Raw genomic sequence first — 24961 nt, 5'->3', positions numbered from 1 at the left:
TCCTTTTACTTCTGAAAAGCACTATCGTGTCTCTAATGTCCTGGCAAAATATCACTCTTAAGGCAACTGGAATATTTTTTCATTCAGAGACTAGAAAGCAGTCTCAGACTGTTGAAGTATGTTAACTTTAATTCTGACTTTCTAAATTATCTCTTAGCCTTGATCGAATTGTGTATCATCCATAAACATTAGTCTTAGCTTAACTTCTTTGAATAAAGGAAAAATGTATTTTGACTACTTGTTTCATGCAGGAGTGAAAACATTTGAACTATGTTTTCTGTGAACTATGAAATGAATATAGAAACCATCAAATTTCCTAATTGCTATACTAAAATCAATTATTGGCAGTGAAATTTAACTGCAGCTATTATTTTAAGCCACGTGTAGATTTTGTTCTTAGAATTCTGCATTGCTCTGCGGTGGTAACGTTAGCAGTTCTGCTGCAGTTCTGTCAGTAATGGTTGTTGAGGAGAAAGTCCCTGGGCGCCTCTCCCACCTCCCACTCGCTCACATCTCTTCATATTTCTAGTGGCGTGTGTCCAAATCCCTTGAAGTGAAATAGTTGGTTATACAGGGCAAGGAAGTTATACGTAGGAAATGTAAGAATTTTAACACTATATTAGCTACTGGTTTAGTCGTTTGAGGGGGAACATTCAAATACTGCTAGGGAAAGGTATTGCGCCCTAGCTAGATGGTTGGACTAGGTTACACTCATATGTTCCTAGTTACCTAGATAGATAGCGATTTTCTTAATTTGGGTTATGGTGTTAGAGATCTGTGGTTACAGTTAAGTTGGGATCTTTCCTATAATTATTAACTCAAAGAATATATCTAAATACAATTTTTCTCTATAACAAGTTTAGCATTCTAGGGGGTTAAATTGGTGATAACTGATGTCAATTAGAAGGATTATTTTTAATCATATTTCAAATTTTTAAAAAATTTATTGTGCTCCTGATCTGAGTCAAACATTGAATGTTTGCTCTGTGTGTGGCAAATAAATGTCTTTTCCTAGACATAGGAGAGATACACAGTCATATTCCACAGGGAAGGTACCATGTGTTGGTGCCATCATTCTCCCTGCTCCAGACAGTTCATGGGAACAAGGGGCTTTGGAAAGACCCATACTCTACCTTCAGTAGAAAACTGTTTCTAGGAACTGTGGATCAAATCACAGGTTTCAGCTGACAGATGCAAGCTACAAAAATAATTCCCATCCTCTAAAATTGAACCGTAATCTGTTTATTAAGGCTTTTGAAATGTTTCTTTAAAATGGGGTTTTGGCCGTCTGTTTTCAAACAGCTTGACTTCTTAAATAAGTTAAAACAACAACAAAGAATGCTTTATTAAAGAGAAGATCTTTCAAAATGATGTATCTAGTCATGTGAGAATTTCTCATATAAGGACTTATTTTCCCAAACCATTTTCAAGGATTGACTATAATGTCATTCATAATGTATCACTGAACAGAAAGAAAGTTGGGAAAATTCTTTATCTATTTTCATCTTTGTCTTTAAAAATGTAGCCAGGTTGGAAGAAAAAAGAATTACTGTTTTACATGTTTATAGAAATCTTGATGAGACTTTTAACACTGCACTGTATTTTAAATGACTTTAGGTACCAACTGCCAGTATTTCTGTGGAGGGTAATCCTGCTCTTAATCGTGTAAGATGGACCCATTCTGGAAGAGAGATTGCCGTGGGTGATTCTGAAGGACAGATTGTCATATATGATGTGGGAGAGGTACGGGGCTCACTGCCTATAATTTTGACACATTTATTTAGCTTTCACAGCATTGTAGTAACAATATCTTCGTGGCTAAAGCTAGTCTTTAAGGTTCATGAATTGTATAAACTGAGGTTGTAAAGATAAAACTTACTTTCCATCACAGAAATAACTCTTGAGATTAATTTTCTTTCTAAACTGGAAGTCCTGTGTCCCCATACACAGGACTTTTGAGGGTAATATCATCATATGTTGAAAGTACCTTGTTTCTTGAAGCATGCATTGCTGGAATTAGAAATTCTTGAGGTAAAAGAAGACATTTGGATTATAGTTGGACTTTGAGGCTTTACAGAATTGATACTGAGATAAGATTTTATTTTTCTGTATTCATAGATTTGTTTGGGCCAGGTAGTAGAAATCAGACGTAATACTTTTTGAGAGTTACCTGATGACATGGTGAAATGTGAATCTTGACTCTTGAGCCTTGTTGCAGAGCCACTGTCATTGAATCCAACGAGATGAGTTGCAGCTCTCATCTTTAGTGCTTGGGTTGGCTGTACACAATGCCCAGGAGTAAAGATTTCCTTTTTTTAGTCCTCGCTAGCACCTTATTACTCTTTCTTTTATTGTGCCTTATGATTCCTGTCCTCTCTGGACACCCCATAGCCTCTAGCAATTGGATCTGGAGGGAGGTAGATTGATTCATTTGGAACAGCCAATAGAACCATCTGCATGGTAAAATTGCTCTATATCTGCAGTCCAATATGGTAACCACTAGCCACATAGGGCTACGGAACACTTAGGTGTGGTTCGTACAACTGAATACATTCATTTTAAATTTAATTTTAAATCATTTAAATGTAAGTAGTCACATGTGGCTGGTAGGTACCATTTTCGGTTGTATCACTGTCAAATGTGACCTAATCTAATCTAATATGGTAGATTTAGAAACAGACACATCCATTCACCACAGTGAATGTCTTGTGCCCTAATATGGCAGTGTGACATTCCTCTAATATTATAATAACAATTACCAAAGATTTTTGGTTATTGGAGTGCTTCAGTGAGGCAAAAGCATCACAAGCTTCTTTTCCCTTTTTGCTATTGGTACATCAAAAAAGCAGAAAGAAGTAGCACACCTGCTGATGAGGGATTAAGATACCTAGAAAGGTTATCTTATGCTCCAAACAAAAACAAATAATCATAAGAAACCAGCTCTTTTGAACCATGCTTCAGAAAATATTTCATACTAGGGATGGTGCAAGAAGTAAAAAAATTTAAGGTGTTCCTCCCCACCAGCAAAATTCACGAGATCGTGCGTAGGAGTTAGTTACAAAGCACCATTGTTATTTTCTCTCGCACTGGTGGTGGTAACAGCAAAGTCATTTCTGAGGCTGTCAAAACACACTTCACAAACACTGTCTTTTGTTTCAGAATGTTGTAAATCATTGTTATAGTCCCTATAATTATGGAAAGACCATTCAGGTCAATTATTACTTTTTAATGGAAAATTTGAAAACAAACTGAATAATAGGGATAAGATAATCTTTTATTTTAGTATACATAAAATGTTGTCTTTCAACAGCAGATTGCTGTCCCCCGAAATGATGAATGGGCACGATTCGGCCGAACACTTGCAGAAATTAATGCAAACCGAGCAGATGCAGAGGAGGAGGCCGCCACCCGAATACCCGCCTAGCTCCTGAGAGGGGTTATGCAGCCGTAGTGGATTTGGGGAAACTAAGTAGATCCTAAGACTATTTGCATGCTTCTGTCTAAATGATAATTAAAACGAAATTTTGTGGATTAAACCATGGATTTAATGCAGCAAGCAAATCTTACAATGTCCTTTTTTATATATAACATGCATCTTGTTTTGGATTTGTGTCATTTTTAATACAACTGATTGACTTTATTGAATGCAGCTTTTTTTGGATTCATATACACAGGTGTATATTTGGTATTAGTTATTCTTTTGAATTCTTTTCAACTTATAACACTATATACAGTTATTTCTAAAGCACAAATTAAATAAGTTCTGCATATTTTTAAATAATCATAATCCCATTATACTGATAATGTTCTCACTCACCATAATATGTAGGAACATTGTTTATTCTTAGCCATAGCATGCTTACATCTATCCAGGTTACATTCTGATATCCTTTTGCTTCTTTATAAATTCATGTGATAGCTATATATAAATAAAAAACAAATATGGTTTAACTTTTCAAATTTTCATTTATTTTACTTCTTGTAATTTTAATTTTTGTCTCTTATAAAGTATCTTTTTTCATATCTTTAAGTTCCTGTTGTAAGCAGCCACTTCAACTCTTGTAAAGCTTTGTGCCTTAAATATACCATATAGTATGTCATAGCTCTCTCAGTGCATTATGAACTGATGTTGAGATAATCTGTCAGTGAAAAAATTTCTCCTATGTTAACTTTTGCTTTACTCCCTGATTTTCTTTCCACTTAAGATATATTTAGTTTAAAGAATAAACAAAAAGATGTTTACTATTTTCACTGATTGAGATTACTATGTACATGAGCTCTCTGAGACTAAAACCTCCTTTGAGAGAAACTGACTTCATGGTTGCAGTAGTCGTGAAGGGAAAGTGCTCAAATGAACTTTGTCATTGAACCAACTCCACATTCGAGGTCTGTTACCACAACCTTGTCTACAAGTCTGAAAGGTAAGTGACAAATATTTAAGAATTAGTGTTGAAATCAACCTATTTCAGGACTAGAAGAAAGAATTATGATCAGAGCTTGATTTTATCCTCTTTAAATTGTCCATTTCCTTAATCTTGACCTTTTGTCCTTCTCAAGTTCATGATTTATTCAACAGAACATGAAGTAGGAAGAATAGAAATCAGAATTTGAACATTTTTGTTACGTTTGATTTTTAAAAAAATAATTCTAATGATGATCTGTTGGAATAAATTTCCAAATAAAACTTTTTAATTATGAGTATTGAATAAGGAATAATTGACCAGGAATATTAAGCTAACTCTGGTTCTAACTCTAGCACTTGTGAGAAGTGTGATTTTAGCCAAGTTTTTCCATCCGTCTGTGCCTCACTCTTTTTATTTTCGAATTAAATTTAAATTAGATGATTTCTAAATTGCCTTCCAGCTCTAAAATTATTAATTGTAATTACTTCAGGAAATTCTTCATTTTTATATATTGTTTTTATAAATTGACACCCCATAATTATCTATTGTATACCAAAGATAAGTTTTTTATATCAGCAGGCAAACAAGTGATCTCATAATAGCAATGTCTGTGAGTCAAAAGTTCGATTTCAACAGGGTCACACTGTCTTGTATGTAAAATTCATGTAATCACTGTAGTAATTATTATATTTTGCCTTCAGTTTGTAAAAATGACTAGAAAAAGGGAAAACATAATTATGACCAAGGTCGGAAAACGAGATATGGCAAATCAGACGCTCATTGGACTCAAGTAGATGTGTTCAATTGTGAAAGAATAAAATTGGTAAGTATTTGTAAAATACCACCCCAGAGTTTTTGCTTTGGAGGAGTGACGTCTTCTACTTCCCTCTCCAAAATTCAATGTGGACCTTTGCCCATTTAACTTTAGTTTATATTTTTAGGAACACATAAATTTAATGTGAGGAATTGCTTTTTAAGGTTGACTAGATAATAGCAGAAGGGAAAGTACTGAGACTGTCAATATTGATGTAAAAGATGTAAAATCTTCTGACAGATTAAGTTGACTAGAAAGTGTAGCACAACTCTTTATACTATTGGAAATGAAAACTTTATGATTTTCAAAAATATCCAGTTATAGAAATGTACCTTATTTTTTACCAGTTATGTTTATTTTTCTCTGAGTGGGAAACAAGCTATAGCTTTCTGGCTAATTTCATATTTTGTGTTTATTGTTTGGTTATTCTCTTTCTGAATGGGAAAAAAGATGATTGGTTACTCTTGTTTGTGTTGAGGAAGAATACTCAGTTTTGCAGACAATAATTAACTTGCAGTAACTCTCAGAAACAATCATTTTTTTGGTGTCATTTAAACTAAAAAATGTTTGGTACAAGCTATCTTCCTGTTTATAGATCCAGTTCCCTACAAAGTTTTAAAAATCTAGATATAAAATATTGCAATAATGCTGGAATACTGCATCTTGAAAGAATGGATGACCTAAAATTTAGGGGGAACTAAAGGAAAGTCGTGTTAGGGATGTTCCTTGTCTTTCAATATTATGAAAATGTTGATTCGTTCTATTTTGTACTGGTCCTGATAGACTGTAACATTTTCCCCTTGAATCATATGGAAAGGAAAGGCCTAAATTAATTAATGAATCAGTCAATCAAAATCTGGTATGAAGCATGATTTTTTATTCCCATTCTATTGGGCAGTGCATTTTCAAATGTCTTTTCTACAACCCCTGTATTTCAACATTGTCACTGTGAAATTTTCTAAATAGAAAAAGCTATACAATTAGGTACATATCGAGAGAATGGAGCTTCAATCTCAGCTTCGGCTGCTCAATGGCTGTGAAAACAGTTATTTAAAACATGACACAGCATCCAAAGTGTTAGTGTCATGTCTGAATCTTAGGCCTGAGTCTTGGGTAAAAAGCCATCAGCTTTGCCTCGTTTGATGATTTAGTGATGGGAGTCCCACTGAGGTTTTTTTTTTCCCCCAAGCTACATAGAAGCAAGAAAGGAATTTGCTTTTCTGCGATCATCTTGCTGATTGCTAGGCAACTAGGAATCTTGCAGGTTTGGAAAAAATACCTGGAAGTCATTTCTGACTCATTAAAAAATGCTGGAAAATTATTTACAGATCTGGTTTATAGATTCTGGGGCTTATAGTGCTACCAGGGAACTGGAAGGTTACTCAAAGGCAAGAATAAAACACCCATGTTTGGTATTTCTTTTGCAGTAGAGGATTACAATTAAGAACATTCTTTTAACCAATTGCTTCAATCTTATTGCCCTTATAAGGTAATAATTTGCTTGTACCTAGCGTATTATATTTTTTAAATCCTTTGCACATATAAGAAATACATTTTAGAAAAAGATGCTATAATCCCAACCAGAAGGCCAACTGGAAGACTTTGGATACTCATATAATTGTAATGTTTTTCTCAATAGACCGACACTCTCAGACCTTTTGTTGGACTTTAGGTTTACAGATTCTCTTTCTGCCTACCACGTTCACAATTCCCCAGCTTCTTAAAGTTCGAATGGATTTCAGGTATTTAAGTTTTCAGAATGTAGCTCCTAGATACTGATAATTTCAACAGAGCCAATCAGCAATCTTTTACAAACTTTTCTAAAATTACAGTATTTTGCGTTGTTAGTTTCATAGCAGGAAGCTCAGTTTTGGCTTCTTAATATTCCATTACCAGTTCCAAGTCAGAGGATGGAACAGCTTGTGCTCAGGTAAGCTTTCAGAAAGGTCTGTTTCACTTTGTGAGGTCATTTATTCGGGTCTCTGGTAATGTATTATCCTGCTTCTGTTCTAATGTACTTGATTTGGTCAGAAAGCTGTGGGGCAGCGATTGTGTAGGGTGTAGGACGCTCCTATGTGGTGCTGCACAAGCAGAGACCTGACTCCATGACTCCAGAAATCAGGTGTGCCCCCAGTAAGGCTTGATGGCAAGTAATTTTATCTTTTGTGAACTTTTGTACTAGATTTTAAAAGAAGAAAAAAAATTTTTCTGAACAAAGTAATGGAAATGCTTTGGAACCAAAATTTCTTATACTTAAGGGTGGCCTCGTATATGAGAAACAGAACACTGGGCTCAAAAGACTCAAGTTCTATTTTCCTGATCTCCCCATTAACAGAAATGTAACCTGGGACAAAGAGCAGTATTTTCATCCGTTAAGTGAGGAAAATGCTTATTTTCTGTGAAGATTACATAAGATACTGTGTATGTGAAGACTTGTAAATTATAAAGTACCACACAAATGGGGATATTTTCTTTTTTATTTCATATTTTTTAAAAATACTAGAATGGAGAGAGACCGTTTTGTGTAGCGATCTGTACAATGTAACAAGATCTCATCTTCTAAGGATTAAGTGGGTTGGTATTCAAGAAAAATTTTTTTTAATTTTAAGAAATATCACAATTTGAACTCAGATATTTAGGAGTAGCAGTAAACTGAGAGGGAAATATTAATTGTTCTTAAGGAAATTTTCCTAGGAATGTTTTCTTTTATTCTATAGTCAAATTACAAATTATGCTAATAGAAAAAATGACCCTCACCGAATGTCCAGCCTATACTAAGCTGTTGTTCTTATGTTAGTTACATGTAAAACGTGGGTTGTGATATCTGTAGCCTTAGAAAAGAGGAAGTGGAACCCCCTTTTCAAAACAAGAAGAAAACAAATTTGATTCTAGACTAACCCAGCTATTATAGTAGCAGAACTGGAATAGTCACTTCCATAAAAATCTGGGAAATGCCAGTTATTTAATTGTCACAATTTATGCATTGCCCTTCATTCTTCCCTAGAGTCAGTCCCCTTGGAACTACCATGTTTTCCTGAAAATAAGACCTAGCCGGACAATCAGCTCTAATGCGTCTTTTGGAGCAAAAATTAATATAAGACGGCGTCTTATAGATTATGTAATATATAAGACCAGGTCTTATAGTAAAATAAGATGGGGTTTTATATTAATGTTTGCTCCTTAAAGACGCCTTAGAGCTGATTGTCCGGCTAGGTCTTATTTTCGGGGAAACACAGTAACGTGTTTATTGTAGGAGAATGATCACTAGAAGGAGAGCTTCAGTCACTGGGGACCTGTGTGTGGCTGTCAGACCTAGAGGACTGAAGGTTGGTCCTGCAGGAATAACTTTTATCTAACCCACATCTGGATTGGGTGATCTCTGTCTCATTGTATCTAACGTATGATTTCCAGAAATAAGTCAAAACCAAATTTGTTAATGAATACCAATTTAGCAAGAAACCTAGTAAAATAACTAGGCCCTTCCTAATAGGCCTCATTTTCAGTGTTTGATACAATCATGAATTTGTCATTAGATGGATTTGGAGGACACGCCATCCTCCAGAGGCAAAAGAAATGGCCTTAATCTTCCTGAAACTCAGGAGCTACTTGAGTAGGATTTATATCAATTGAGAAAAAGGACTTTTGTGTTTTGTGTTGAAAATTAGATAGTACAGTGTGATTTACAGAAGACTGCCCCAAGGATTTTTTGCTCCTCAGCTTTGGCGGATCTTCATCTCTAGACCTTCATCCTCTCTGTTATAAAATGAATGCTGCAGAGGAATAACACATCCACCCTTCACAAAAATTAACTCAAAACGGAACTCAACCTAAAACACAATTATAAAACTCCTAAAGGTAAAGGAGAACACCTAAGTGATGTGGTGACTTTTAACATACGAGTACAACACAATCCATGAAAGAAATAACTGATAAGTTAGACTTTGTTAAAATGAAAAACTTCGGCTCTGTGAAAAACAATGTCAAAGGACTCAGAAGACAAGCCATAGAATGGGAAAAATTATTTGTAAAAGCCACATCTGACAAAGGACTGTTATCCAAAATACTAGGGGTGCAAAAAAATGTACACAAGTGGACACTTTGGTCAACGTTTAAGCAGTAGTTCGCCGTAATCACAAGTGTCTGGACGCTGATGGTAACTGCTTTGAGCACCTCTTGTAATTGCAGAAGTCAAATGTGACTGACTTATATTCATCTTTTGTTATCGGTATATATTGAGTATTATAATTTTAATAGTTTTCCTTTCTTAAAATGTGTATACATTTTTTGGCACCTACTGTATAGAAGAAACGCTTGAAACTCAATAATAACAATCGATTAAAAAATGGTCCAAAGACCTTAAAAATCACCTCACCAAAGAGGATATACAGATGGCAAGTAAACATGTGAAAAGATGCTCCATATCATATGTCATCAGGGAAGTGCAGATTAAAACAACAAGATACCACTACGTAGCTATTAGGAGGGCCAAACTCTGAACACTGACAACACCAAATGCTGATGAGGATGTGGGGTAACAGGAACTGTCATTCTTTGCTGGTGGGAATGCAAAATAGTACAGCCACTTGGAAGACAGTTGGGTAGTCTCTTAAAAAAACTAAACATACTCACCATATGATCCAGCAAATCCACTCCATAGTATTTACTCAAAGGAGCTGAAAATGTATGGCCATACAAAAACCTGCCCTTGGGTGTTTATAGCAGCATTAGTCATAACTACCAAAAGTTGGAGGCAACCAAGATGTCCTTCTGTAGGTGAATGATCAGTAAACTGTGATGCATCCAGACAATGGAATATTATTCAGCACTGAAAAGAAATGAGCTCTGAAGCCATGAAAAAACATGGAGGAATTTCAATTGTATATTACTAAGTGAACAAAGCCAATCTGAAAAGGCTACATACTATATGATGCCAAATATATGACATTTTGGAAAAGGCAAAACTATGGAAACAAAAACATCAGTGTTTGTCAGGTGTTGAGGGGAAGGGGATGGATAAATGGGTGGAGCACAGAGGATTTTTAGGGCAGTGAAAATACTTGATGATACCATAATGACAGATACGTGTCAATAGACATTTGTCCAAATCCATAGAATGCCTTAAAACTGGACTTTGGATGATTCTGATGTGCTAATGTTGGTTCATCGAGTGTAACAAATGCACCACTATGGTCGGGGATGGGGATGGTGAAATGGGCGAGGCTGTGCACGTGTGGGGGCGGGGGTTAGCTGGGAAATCTCTGCCTCTTAATTTTGCTGTGAATCTAAAACAGCTCTTGAAAAAAAATAAGTATTTTTTAAAATAGTAGAAACAGAGGAATTGAAATGGCATACTACCACATGTCAATTTTACAAACAAAGCAGTCAAGGAGGAAGAGAGGAACATACTGATCTTGTATCCTACAACCTCGCTGAACTCATTAGTTTGGATAGTTGGGTTTTGTTTTTAATACGAAATGAGACATATTAAAAACAAAACCCAACTATCCAAACTAATGAGTTCAGCGAGGTTGTAGGATACAAGATCAATATAGAAAAATCAGTTGTATTTCTGTATACTAACTGAACAATCTAAAAATACAATTAAGAAATAATTCCATTCATAGAAATATCATACACAATAAAACACTTAGGAATAAATGTAATGAAAGAAGTACCAGACCTCTACAAAACATGGCTGAAATTTTAAATGAGCTAAAAAATAGAGATTCCAAGTTCAAGGATTGGAAGACAAGATTGTTAAGATAGCAGTTCACCTCAAATTCATCTATAGATTCAACAAACTATCAAAATACCAACTGACTTTTTTTAAGAAACTGAAAAACTAATCTGAAATTTATATGGAAATTCAAAAGATCGAGCCAAAATGTTAAAAAGAACAAAGGTGGAAGATTTACACTTTCCTATTTAAAAACTTAATATGAAGCTACAGTAATCAAGACAGTGTGGTACTAGCACAGGTACAGTCATGTGGATGAAGAAAACAACTGAGAGTCTAGATATAAACCCTTACATGTTTAGTCAGTACATTTTTGCAAAAGTGACAAAGTAATTCACGGGGAAAGAATTTTTTTCAATAAATGGTGCTGAGACGATGGATACAGCCACATGAAAAAAGATGAATTTAGACCCTTTACACCATACACATAAATTAACTCAAAATAGATCATAAATCTAAATATAAAAGTTAAAATATAAATTTTTTTCAAAGAAAAGAATGGTTTAGGCAGAGTTTTTAGATGACACCAAAAGTGTGATCCATAAAATTGATAATCAAAATTTAATCACAATTTAAAACTTTTGTGTTTCAAAAATACACCATTAAGAAAACTGGGAAAGACTGGGAGAAAGTAATTTCAAATCTAACATAGGACTCATACAGAATCTGTAAAGAACAATTCCAGCTCAATAATAAAAGGGCAAACCCCAATTTAAAAATAGGTAAAAGACTTAAACACAAATGTCTAAGCACATGAAAAGATGCCCAACATCGTTAGTCAACGGGGAAATGCAAATTAAAACCACAATGTAGTCTCACTTCACAAACACTGAATAACTGTAATAAAAGAGACAAAAATATAGTGTTGATGAAGATGTGGGGAAGTGGTAACATCCATACAATAGTAACAGTGATTGATTTTACATTTGGGGAGGTGATGGAAATGTACTAAAATTGGACTGTGATAATGGTTTTAGAGCTCTGTAAAGAAGACCTCAGTAAAGCTGTTAAAAAGCAAATTTAACTGTACCACTAAACTAACTTCCTGTTTATAGTATTGAGACAAGTCAGACACCACCACAAGGACACAGATAAACAATGTGGGACATTTTGTAAGACAAATGACTTAAATGTTAAGAACAAACAAACATAAAAAAGCAGGGGACTATTCCAGGATTAAGACAACCAATCTAATCAACCTTGATTAGATTCTGTATCCAAAAAAAAAAAAAAAAAGACATTTCTGGAGTATTTGGGGAAGTTTGAATTTAAAATGAATATTAGATGATAATACAAAGTTATTGATATGTGTGATGATACTGACTGGTTAGAGAATGTCCTTATTCTTAGGAGATGTATGCTGAAATATTTAGGGATGAAGTACCATGGTGTCTGCAACATTCAGAAAAAAAAATGTACAAAAATAAAGCAAATATGAAAAAATCTAAGTGAATCTAGTTGAATCTAGTTTTACCAAATATGGAAAAATCTAAGTGAATCTAGTTTTACCTCTTCAAACTTTTCTGTACGTGTGATATTTTTGAAAATAAAAGGGGGAAAAACTCAATTATATTCCTGTATATCAGGAATTACATTTTTAAAGAGATATAATTTATAATAGTATCTAAGTATGTAACATACCTAGGAATGAATGTACACAGGGTGCCAAAAAATGTGTACACATTTTAAGAAAGGAAAAAACGGTATTAAAATTACGCTGATGGTAACCACTTTGAGCACCTCTTGTAATTGCAGGAGTCAAATGTGATTCGCATTCACCTTTTTTTAGATATATATTGAGTATTACACTTTTAATACATTTTCCTTTCTTAAAATGTGTACATTTTTGGGGGCACCCTCGTATGCACACATACACACAATGTACAATCTTTGATGATTATAACATTTTACTAAGACATTAAAAAGATTTAAATAAGAGATATAATGTTCATGGATGAGAAAGCCCAATATGACGTAAATTCTCCATCATTATAGAGTCATTGCAACTCCAATCAAAATCTCAATGGGTTTGGTTTGTTTAGTTTTGGGGGAGAAATTGACAAACTGTTTCTAAAATTGGTAAGGAGCAAAGAATCAAGAACCACAGGTTCTTAAAGAACAACAGGGTGAAATAATTTGCTACACTATATACCAAAACTTTTTTTTAAGCTAGTGTAATGAAAAGAGTGTATATTGGCGCAGGGAAAGACCAATTAAAAAATAAATAAAAAGTCCAGAAATAGGTCTTTGCATAAATCACCCTTAATATCTAACAGGAGAGGCACTTCAAAGCAGTAGGGAAAGGAAGGTCATTTCAATAAACAGTACTGGGACAACAAAGTAACCATATAAAGAAACAAAAGTATTACCTCACATGACAGGCCAAAGATAGTTCCATGTAGGATGAAACCTCAGTGTGAGAGGCAAAACTATAAAGCATTTAAGAAGAAAATAACCATATTCACGACCTGGAGAGAGTAAGAAATTTTTTAAATGAAATATAAAACATGCTGATCATAAGGGGAAAACTGATATATTTGAACATATTAAAATTAAAATGTTAATATATCAACATTGTGAAAAGACAAGCCACAAACTGGGAAAAGATTTTTCAACACAACTCATAAAGGTGTAGTATCCAGAATATATAAAGAACCCCTTGCCAATTATTGAGAAAAATGAACAAGAGACTTTAACACATACTTCATTCACCAAAGATGGAATCCAAGTAGCCAATAAACATTGACATTGTCATGTGCCATCAATAGCAAAGTATATGAATGTCTTTCTGAAGAACAATGTGTATATGAACATATGAAAGGTGTTCAGCCTCATTTCATGGAAAATGCTAATTAAAGCCACATGAGATAACATATATACCTTTGGGAGAATATAAATCAGTGCGAGAATCTCTGGCAAGTAGTTTGGCATGATGGCGCAAAGTTGAATCTAACAACCCCTGTACCTTGTGGTTCTGCTCTTAGGTATATTTCCTTTTAAAAATGCATTCTCCAAAATATACATCAAAAAATGCAGAGCAACCTTGTTTGTAATATCCCCAAATTGGAAACAACCCAGATGTCCAGAGTTAAGTGGAAAAATAAATTGTAATATATTCATAAAATGAAATAAGCAAACTATAGCTACATACAATTATATGGCTGAATCTTATAAACATAATGTTTAGCAAAAGAAACAAGTCTCAAAAGTATACAATATAATTTGATTCATATAAATTTCACAGCCAGGAACTAATAATGCTTAGGAAACACACACACACACACACACACACATATACTCGTATACACACGCATATGGTAAAACTGAAAAATAGCAAAGACACGAAGAGTAGAGATGGCACTAAAGAGGAGAGAGGGTTATGACGGGGAGGATCGTATGGGGGAACATACAAGGTGTTAGAAATATTCTGTTTATTGACCTGGATGGTGACAGGGCTGTTTGTGTTAATGACTATTTGTTTAAAATGTATATGTGCACGTGTGTATGTCTGTATACATACATACATGTTTTATGTACTTTCTATACCACAATAATATACAAATGGCCAGTAAATATGAAAAGACATTCAACCTCACTAGTAATTAGGAAAATGAAAATCATAACAATAGTAATCACGTATCATGATTTGCCTAAACTGTAAGACTGATAATAGCCATTTTTGCTGAGGTTGCAAAGAAATAGGCATTTTCATATGCGGTGAGTAGGAAAGTAAATTAGTAAAGACTTTTTGAAGAGTAATGTAGCAATATATATAAAAAATGCAAAATCCGTATGTTGTGAATTACCAATTCTAAGTTTAAATATCCTTATGAAATACTAGCACATGTACTCATAATGTGTGTACAAAAATGTTTACTGTTCACTACAGCATTGTTTGCAATAGTGAAAAAAATGAGTAAATGTCAATAAGGGAGAATATCATACAATGGAATACTATGCAACTATTGAAACATTAAGAGAAATCTGTATGAACAGGCAGGGAAAAATCTCAAAGACATTAAGTGAACAAAAGCGAGTCACAGAACGACACATACATAGATTTAAAAACATAATCCTGTTTTTAAAATAAAAATCTGTATATATTTATATAGAGAGATGTATGAAAAACACTACAAATTTATGTTCTAACCTGTTAGCAGTGACAACATCTGGGGTAGGGAGTCGTGAAGGGAGAAACAGGGTAAAGAGGGTACTTTCACATCTTACTCTATATACATATATAGTATTATATGAATCTTTTATAAAAACATATCCATGGACTACTTGCATACTTTTAACAGGTGATAATAGCAAAACAACTATTATTGCTATTTATTCCATTCCAATGAGAACTGAAAACTTTGCTTTCAAAGCTAATTCCTTTGTTCCTTGAGAGCCTACAGTTGTTTCAGTGCTGTCAGCCATCAACTGATGAGCGCTGTGTGGGATACTAAGTGATTTGGTCCATCTCCAGGCTTGCCCCTTGAAAATATTTGCATACATTCTCGTATCCCGGCTCACTGGCAGTAGCAATGATGTTTTCCCAAAGCACTTTGCTAAAGTAAATAAATTCTTGTGCTCCACATCAGATCACAACCATGGTGAAGTAGTACATGTGGCTGTCAAGATGCATGTTGAGATCTAAATTAGTAATCACACCCTTGGTGAATGACTTTTGGAATAAGTAGTTTGTATTTGGATTCATAAGGAAGAATCTAGACCCCACTAAATCACAAGATAGAGCTTTTCTCTTTCTTCTTCCTCTCCTCATTCCACCACAGCCCTTTCCAAATCAAACTGCTTTCTATAAAAGTGGGAGAGAGGAAAACTTGATCATGAGTTATTTAGAATCGGTAGTGAATCAAAATAAAAAGCACTATCAGTATATTTATGAAGGAAAATCCAACTACATGCATATATTTGGTGTGTATTTTATTTTTGATTGGAGTCATATCCATAGGAAGGAAAATTGCCAAAGTATCCTTTACTCTTGAAAGCTAGGCCCTTGCCTTGCTGTGTCAGAGGAAGGCAAACTAAGCTTGTAATGCTGGAGACATCCCTCTTTTCATATGCACACTGACAGGAGAGCTGTCTAGGAAATGCCTTTTGACTAATGAACAGAGAAGGATCTACACACACATTAAGTACAAATGGAAACATCAGCACACGTAAGTCGTTAGCCTGGTCCTCTGGCATCCACTGGCATGCATCTTTCTCAAAGATCTCTGATTCAACGGTGTCAACAACTGGTCTTGTTATACCTCGTATCAGCAAATACCTTTTGATTCCAGAATGGAAAACAAGCTAGGAATTAAATACATCCAATATTGATGATTCATTTCCATAAGTCACCAATAAGAGAATGAATTTAATTGTAATACATTTATTTTTGTGTGATTCTTAATAAAACACTTTCAAAACATTCTGTACATTTCAAGCCACTCAGAACTGCTTTACATTCTATAAATGTGATTTGTTGGGATGAGTTGCCAAGATGTCTCTGTACAAAGATGTACAATATGTACAGTCACTATAAGTGCAAGCTGTGCAAAGCAGGCTAGAACACTAATTCATGCCAAGGCTTAGAAACATCTCAACACGTAAGACTAAAGCTCGAAACTGCACTGTTTTTTTTTTTTTTTTCCTGGGCAAATGGTTACTTTATAAACAAATATATGTATATGTCATATAGAAAGAATAGTTTGACTCCCCAGCTCAGCCAGCACCATGCAGCTGACTGGACACATTACAGGGCTGCTTTCCTAGGCCTCTCTCCAGGGCGCCACTTGGCCACACTCAGGTCATCTCATCACTGAGCTGCTGTTGCTGCCTTGGACTGAGCCACTGGAACACTAGGAGATTTAAATTTGGGGAGATAAAGGCCAAACTTGTTTTCAATGCCAGCAAAAGTGGCTGTGGCGAGTCTGTATCCACCGATGTGATCGGGATTGGCAGGAGGAAGGTCTGCGATGCGTGATTTAGGTGTTGGTTCTGAGCCAGAGGGTTTGCTGTTGGGAAAAAGCAAATGGTCAGCATGCTCAAGACTGGTGAGGATGCCGTACAACTGAACATTTTCAGTCTGGCCCGTGTGTCACAAAGAAGACTGGTTTGTCCAACTATTTCCTTGTCATCTACGCTGCATTAGTCATGATTTATAGGAGCTTTGAAAACAACACATTCACATATTTGATTTAGAAGACAAATGGTCTCAATTTCTGCTTCTATACATATATAAAGAGATCCATAGAAAAAGTATCAGAAAAAAATACACTCAAATATTTACACTCTCCGGGAAGTAGTCTTACGAAGGATTTTCTTTTATACTTTGTTGTTTTCCAAATTTTCTGCATTATGTATAAATTAATCATTAAAAGTTTGCATTTTTCTTTGGATAGTTTAAAAAGCTAACTTTTAAAACAGACCCATGAAAGTTATCCCTAAAATTATTTAAAGAGAAATAGATATAATTCTTTTGCGGAATGTGAAAGCATAGAAAAGCCTGGAATAGTAAAATTGCCGTTCTTATTTTCTTTGTCTAAGTCCCTCTACTTCATTCAGCAGCTAATTCCCAATTTGGTCTTTGAGCAACAAAGGGGTTTATAGGTTTATGAGGTGAAGATTCAGATGTGGGATTTGATCTTATGCTGAAAAACTGGTAATTCCTTCCTTTGGGTATAACCTTCCCCACCCAGCAAATTCAACAAGTACTTCCTCTTCTCTCCAGAGCAAGCACCAAGCACTAAGCTTCCCGAGGCCCAATTTCTGGCCTATATCTCACCCGTGATTATGTCCCTAGGCATAATCTCTCTTTGAACCTTTTTTTGTTTTTTGTTGGCAATAAATTAGCTCTAAAGAACATCAATACCTAACCTAATAAGAAATGATGGTGAATAATGAAGTCTTGGAGATGTAAACAGGCTGGACTAACTGAAAAATTGCATCTGAATTAGTCACACGTGTGACCAATTCAAATTTACATTACTTCTGGTAAAAAGGCCATAAAATAAAATCAAAATAAGGACCTAAATCCACAAAAGCTCAGTATTTGCTTACACTGAAAAAGGTAACTATTCACACATCCTTTTAATTTGCTGCCTCCCTAAACTTCCTCCAGGCAGCCGCTTAATGCTGTGCGAGACGTCACCCTGCCAAGGTCTTCCTCCCCTAACAAGCTTCTCAAGCCCACTGTGTGACTTAAATGTGTTGGTCCTATAGGATTCTTTGTCCTGTCAGCTTCTCAGAGTCCCAGAAATGCCTTTGCAGGCTGAACACAGACGTGTTTTGGTTTGGTTGCTTTTCTTTACAAAGGAGTTTCACAGCTGCACTTACAGGCCTCCAAAATCAACGTAAAACCACCGCTGGAGAAGTTCATAGGTGACCAAGGTAACACCAAACTGGGGAGAGGATCGAAACACTCGAGCTGAAAAAGAGAGACGGGAGTTGGGGGCACTTCACACCAGGGTGACTGGCAAAGATGACCTGTGAGTGACGGGGGTAGGCCCCCCAGGCCAGGCGTTTCGTGAGTCCCGATCCTACCTGCAGTCCCTTTCCAAAATGCTGAGGGCCCTTCTTCCCGGAGTATCTTCCTGAAACAGTCGATGACACCACTGTATGTTGTCTGGCCAGCGCGGGCAGCCACTTGCAGTCTTGTCTTGATGACATCGGCAGGGGTCACCAGGGAAGCGGCAGGCACACCTTTCAGGAGAAAGCCACGTTTAATTCCCCCAAAGTACCTTATAAAGGAGAGAAATAATGCTCGCAGCTAACAATACAATTAGCAACGTGAACTGCTTTAACTCAGAGCTTCTTAAACAGATGCTTGGGCACACTAATGGAAAAAGGATATAAATGCTTATTATATCGTTATATCGGTGTGGTCAGGGTAAAATTCTTTTTTTCTTTTCTGAATTAGGAAAATCACTCTACACTGCATGATCGCAAAGAACTGAGAGGAGAAAATGGAGCAATATTACTAGGACAATGCCCAAGTGTTCTCTTTCAGCTTTCAATTATTTTTATCTCCTTTTTTTTTCTTAAATAAGATACAAGTATTATCGTGTATATAAGAAATGAGGATAACGTCCATTTAATGAGCTGTTAAATATATCAGACTGCAGTGTTTTTTGCTGATTCTTGTCACCTTACTGTGTGAGGTGAATATCAATACTCACGGCCACTCCCCTGTTTTGATGGACTAACGTGACGTTGACTGTGACCCCTTTCAGACATACTTACATGACAAGTCATTACACCAGGAGCGGAGGAGGCAGGGGACCAGTCAAGGAACAGAAGGGGAACTCGTCAGGGAAAAGCCTTACCCACCCCCGTGCCCGAGCTCCCAGGGATCATGTTGAGATAGATCCGGGGGACACAGAACATGGATTTCACAACCATACCTTTTCATTATAAAACAAAACGGGGAATAAAGGAGCAAGAGCACCTTCCCCAGGGGGACGAAATGCAATTTGACATGAATGTCACCGAATCATCCCTAAGCAGATGGAACTGGTGGGCTTGTGGGGGCTTTGTCAGAGAACGATGCAAATACCTGCCCCTGCGTGGCCCCATACCTTATACAGGTGAAACTAGATAAATTGCCTGCGTTTGGCCTGTTCTAAATCCTGAATATTCTCAGCCTTCCAGCAAAGCTTTATGGGTAAAAAAAAATCAGATGAATTCATCTCTCATTCTGAAAATTGACATCAAATTTCTGTGGGCAAGAAGTTGGTGCTGACAGTTCCACGGAAATGTTTACTTGGTTCCATTAAGCACTGGCAAAACGCCTGTTCACAAGGACTGTTCTTTGGCTGTTTTTTGCTGCTGACTGGAAAGCACCGAGCAAAGACTTGCAGGAAAGTCCACCGGCCCCATTTGAAACTGGGAGACTTTGGCGAGTACCAGAAGGGGCTGGACGCGACTCAGTGCCAAGGCTAACAGGTAGCTTTACTGGCTTTCACGTGTGCATGCAATTGACTTAAGTGACAAATGCCAAAAAAGAAGGGGTTTGCTGGACCCCAAATAAGGGCTCGTAGCTCCCTGGGAGAGTTTCTTAATCATCACAAGTCATTCCCTGTTGTCATGGCCCACCCCAAGGGCTCCGGCCACACGCCACACTGCAGGAAGCCTTCAGGCTGTCCTGCCATGTTTAGTCAGCGCACTAGAGGAGAATGAATCCAGTGGGAGCGCCACAGGCCATGAGCCCAGGCAGGCGGCGCTACACTGATCATCTGGGGACAGGGTTTGGGTTTGTGTTCGCCCTTCACGTTTCTATCCCTGACCAGCTATACTGGAGAGCAAACATGCCCTTTCCTTCCTCTCATTCCTGAGCGCTGAGACAGCTGAGGAAGCCCGCTCCTCCCCTTCTATCCCAAGTCAGCTCCTTCCCAACTAAAGAGGAAGCATCTACACCCGGGAGAGCAGAAGGAAGCCCCCGAGTACCTTCCAGCATTGTTTAAGACTCCTTTCAGATGGAATCTCTTCTGGGCCTCATCTGGTATCTCAGACCAGATGAAGCATTTCATTTGTTCCAGTGACACTTATTGATTGACATTTATCCTATTATTACTATGCTGGCCACAGAAGGGAGGAAGGGTGAAGAGAATGAAACCCCTGCCCTCAAGGAGCTCCTAGCCTAGTACAGAGGCTGTACTGATGCAAACAACCATCAATAAAAGGAAGTATTAAAGGACAGGGAAGAGACGCCAGTCACGTACAGGGTGGTTTGCTGCGGAAGTGCTGCTTGCTTTGGTCTAAGTACGACGGTAGAAGGAACAAGGACAGCTTCATGAAAAAGCGCAGTTTTGAGCCAAAGTGTAGAGATTCCAATACCCAGAAATAGACAGTGAGCGCACGCTAAGCCTGTGCATCAACGTGAGGTACAACAAAGAACTGATTTGATGATGAACTTTTCCACCTTAATACTTAGCTTGGCTACACCCAAACTAAGCATTAGCTCAGGGGCACGGGAGGCTAAGAAACAGGGTAATGATGAAAGCTTGATTTAGATGGGCAGATCTAATTTGGCTCCAAGTTGCTAAGCTGCATTAAGCTGTTTATCCACATTATGCAAATGTAATTAACTCTCATCAGAATTACAGCACATCCCACAAAGGAGAAAAAGTGATCACATTTAAACTCAGTCAGATACAAACAATAACCCTTCCAGCAATAAAAGGGGAAAGTACACAGAGATTCTATACTTCTTAAAGAAAGTGGGGGGAGGGTTCTTTTGGTTTAAAAAAAAATACTGTAGTTACCTGCCATGGCTCCAGCTGCAAGGAGATTGAAACCTCCCACGCGTCCATTTTCATCAGCCAGCTGTAGTTTGCAATGAGCATAAACAGGAAAATAGATCGCAGAGAAGGGAATGTCTCGGAGGAAACACGCTTTGGCACCCTGTCACATAGTGAGGAAATAGTGCAAAACAGTTGTGTAAACGGTGTGAATGCCCATGAGGGACCCCAGGTGACAAGCCTGAGGGGTCCCTCAAACAATGTTGGGACTGATGTGGAAGGGAAATGGGGAGAATTAGTGGGACACGGAAATATACATGGTTCAAAGCTCGAGAAAGGCTAGTGGATCCTGGAGTCCTAAAGTTAGTTAACTGGGCAATGGTGTTACTCTGACAACTAAGAATTTTCTGGCATTTCCAGTATAGATTCAGTGTTTAAGGTTAATAAAAACTCAATTGTCAAACCTCCAGGCTGCTTGTTGTTTGGCTTTGATGAGTGCATGTGGAGGGAGGGGGACAGAGTTGGAAACCCAGTGTTAATAGCTTGATTCCCAAGCAATCAGCAAAGGCAGCCCCAAAACTAACCAAATGCCAATTCAATCCACATCAGCTGGAGCCCCTGATGTGCCAGGTAAGAAGCTACAGGTAGAGGCAGTAGAAAAGGAGGGGAAAGAAACTACCAGTCTTCCCCATGTCCTACATGGCAGAGGACTGGCGGGAACCTAGACATGATATCTTAGCAGGAGGTTTCCATGGAGTAGAAAATCACCTAGGGACAGCTTGTCTCAATGACTGAGGTCCCAATGAACGCCTTCCTGAGCTTGGTCAGTAGTCCACACTGTTCTGCCCAGGGCTTTCCCTAGCTAGGCCAATACTCCATCTTTGGCACATGTTTCCCTAATAGTGTTTTTAAGAGATATACATTAAAGAAAAAAATTCCAGGGAGTCTCTAAAAGATGACACAGAGAGAAACAATACTAATAAATTCAGTCTCAAAGGCAATTCCAGAAAGGATGGAAATTGGGGGTGGAAAGGAGAGAATGTATACAAGATAGGCATCACTGGTTTAACGGTCTCCTAAGAGACCTGGAGCTGTGTGATTCTAATCTAGGGAATTCTAATTTCTAATTTGCTGCTACAGAAGCCAATTTATACATTTCTACAGTGATGGATCTACAAATAAATCAGATGCCGTGGAAACCCAGTTGTCTATAGCAGCTAAATTTATGTGTTTCTCCCTTATACAAGGCAAAAGAATGGAAAGAAATACTCTTCCTTGTTTAAGAAAAATAATAGCTTCTGCTCCATTACATCTGATCTGTAATGACGGGAGTAAGTATACCTGCAGGGAAGGAATCTGTTGACTGGCATTTTGCTAAAGTACAGTACAGTCTCTTTTTTTTAATGGAATTCATTATTGACAAATCCCACCACTTAACTTCTTAAAGACCTGAATCCTACCGAACTCCACTACTGTTTCACTGCGGTCAAATTATTAAGACAAAGAGAAGCTCCTACTGGGAAGATAACAATAGAGATAACTCAGACTCAAAATAAACATCAGACTATTTTGAAGTTCTAAACCAGCCCAAAGAACACCAAAGAAACTTTGCCCAAACCCGCCATCACATAAAAGGCTGTGAGCCTGAAGCCAGCAGGTCTGCAGTGTGGCCTCCCTGCTGGCAACTTCATAAAAGCCTGAAGATGAGAACAGGAGAGCATGTTTGTATCTCCCACTGCCTCTAATACAAGTGTCCTGATTTTTCCTTTTTGTTTGATTTTCTACTCCTGGGACTACCCTGCTGGACAAGATTGCTTTTCCATTGGGGGGTTGGGGGGGCGGGAAATCTGGTTTCCACATTCTTTCACATTTCCATTGAGTACATTATAACCTCTCTACTGAGATAAGCTGAGCAACTCTACCCACCTTATACAGACCAAAAAGTCCCAGGTCGCGGAGCACATTCAGAGCGCTGACCCTGGGTCCTGTAGTGATCTCTCCAGCTACCTGCAGGCGAATCTTGACTATCTCCAGTGGGTTGGTAAAGATGACCTGAGAGCCACCAGCCTGCAGGCAAGGAAGGAGAGACAGAAGCAGATTTGCAAATCAGAGCCCGACCCACCGGCACTGTAATCAGGAGAAGCTTCTCCCTCTTCGGGGAGAAATGCCAGTCCAACACTTTGGCCAACGCTGGAGCGGTTCACAGCGATGGTCCCAAGCTCTGTTCCAGACGGTCTATTATTGGGTTTGTTTCTACTTGAAATGTCAAGAGTGTTTCTCAGACCAATCTTTGCAGGGTGAACCCAGCCATATCCAAAATGGCAAAACTAATAAACTCATTTGGAAAACAAAAATGAAGCCATATGTGGCAGTGGGGCGCTCCCAACAAAAGGGAAAGATGCTAGGTGCCTTTCACAACTGCAGCTAAAATTCGGATCTACCATGGTTTCTTTCCTTAGCCAGCGTCCGCCTGGCCACCTGCTTCTGCTTCACTGCGGTATAGAACAATTAACCCCACTTTGCCCCACAGAAGGGCCTTAAATCAGGGGGAAAAGTCTTCTCCAGCTCAAATTCTAAAATGTACTATCCTGAGCAAGACTGAGACACCTACACAGCTCACACAAAAGGAGAGAAGTTAGAAAAACAATTTCACTATCATTCAAGACATAAACCAGAAAACCTCTTCAAGGCAGAGCTGGGAAATGGAACATCTAGTTATCACGAGTACCACACACGCAGAACAACAGCCACACTCGCTCTCTCTAGTGTTGACTGACAGAGATTTGAATTTAGGTAATGAGAGTACATTTGCATCTGAAATCTGTTCACTAATAGGGGGGAAAAAGAATGTTTTTTAACAAAACTGCTACCAACTCCTTTTTTGGTTTCTGCAAGAAAAAACTGTACATGTGTGTGTACATGGGTATATAAAAATGAATACTTTTTAAAAACGTTAAGTACATACATGTCCATTCATGAAGTGAAAAAAATCTCATTTGTGTATCATCTCACCTGTAGCTGTTTACATTATATAATCATAACCATATTCATATAATTATATCATTATAATTTCACTGCAATAGCATTTCACACGTGAAACAGGAAATCTGTACCTCACTGGGGCACTGTAATTCCACAGGTAGAGAAAGACGACAATAAAAAGACAATAAACTCACGTGCAGCATTCAATGCCACTTCAATCCTCTTATCTTCACCCACATTCCTGTTCATTTTTCTAAAACCCACAGCCCTCCCAGACCTCCTTCCAAGAGGCAGCAACAAGTCGCAGCCCATTCTCCTGACTGGCCTGGGGCTATAAACCCCCAACTACTTCTGTTCCAACCCTGACCCTTTACTCCTATCAACATCTACAACTGCCAACACTGACACAAGATTCCTTTCCCTTCGTGGGAAGCTTATTGTCCTGGGTTCCCAGGGCCCTGATCGCCTTTTAGTCCACCAAGCTTGGGCTGCAGCAATTGGCAGTCTCTCTCGGGGTTTTCTGCAGCTCCCAACTCATACAATCCAGACACCGTCCCAGAATGAAGACTGACCCAATTTTACACATTGATTTGCTTGTGTTTCTTTTTCTTTTAATCTGTGGCACAGTGGGCAGGAGGAAGCATTTCAATGTTTCAATCTAAGCAAACAATACTTTCAAAAGGATTGCTGTGTGAAAATTATGTTAGAATGATAATCCAAGTAATTGCTCCTGTAGCTAGTATTAAAAACCAAACCAATTGAAAAAGTTTGCTACTTCCTTGAAATCTCGTTT

The 24961-nt window shown here is 37.5% G+C and overlaps 2 protein-coding genes across 11 annotated transcripts in view; one reads left to right on the top strand and one right to left on the bottom strand.

Annotated features, from left to right (window-relative positions):
- Positions 1 to 3945, top strand: part of DYNC1I2 (dynein cytoplasmic 1 intermediate chain 2) — a 45721-nt gene extending 41776 nt beyond the window's left edge. For 5 of the 8 annotated variants that reach the window (XM_033112625.1, XM_033112624.1, XM_033112627.1 and 2 more), the window contains 2 exons: positions 1618 to 1743; positions 3311 to 3945. In XM_033112625.1, the coding sequence (XP_032968516.1) occupies positions 1618 to 1743; positions 3311 to 3424 (240 nt within the window). In that variant the 3' untranslated portion in view covers positions 3425 to 3945. The remainder of the gene's footprint in view (positions 1 to 1617; positions 1744 to 3310) is intronic. The other 3 variants (XM_033112626.1, XM_033112628.1, XM_033112631.1) reach the window with 1 other exon arrangement.
- A 9623-nt stretch (positions 3946 to 13568) lies between these two features.
- The window catches only part of SLC25A12 (solute carrier family 25 member 12), a 159287-nt gene continuing 147894 nt past the window's right edge, over positions 13569 to 24961 (bottom strand). The window contains exons 12-16 of one of the 3 annotated variants that reach the window (XM_033111384.1): positions 23113 to 23253; positions 21211 to 21349; positions 18491 to 18649; positions 18284 to 18374; positions 13569 to 16962 (exon numbers count right to left, since the gene is read on the bottom strand). In XM_033111384.1, coding sequence (XP_032967275.1) covers positions 16764 to 16962; positions 18284 to 18374; positions 18491 to 18649; positions 21211 to 21349; positions 23113 to 23253 — 729 coding nt within the window. In that variant the 3' untranslated portion in view covers positions 13569 to 16763. The remainder of the gene's footprint in view (positions 16963 to 18283; positions 18375 to 18490; positions 18650 to 21210; positions 21350 to 23112; positions 23254 to 24961) is intronic. The other 2 variants (XM_033111382.1, XM_033111383.1) reach the window with 2 other exon arrangements.

Source organism: Rhinolophus ferrumequinum, chromosome 8, assembly GCF_004115265.2.
Source record: "Rhinolophus ferrumequinum isolate MPI-CBG mRhiFer1 chromosome 8, mRhiFer1_v1.p, whole genome shotgun sequence".
In the NCBI taxonomy this organism is placed as follows: Eukaryota; Metazoa; Chordata; class Mammalia; order Chiroptera; family Rhinolophidae; genus Rhinolophus; species Rhinolophus ferrumequinum.
The sequence above is the reverse complement of the archived record's forward strand: the minus strand, read 5'-3'. Positions and strand labels throughout refer to the sequence as shown.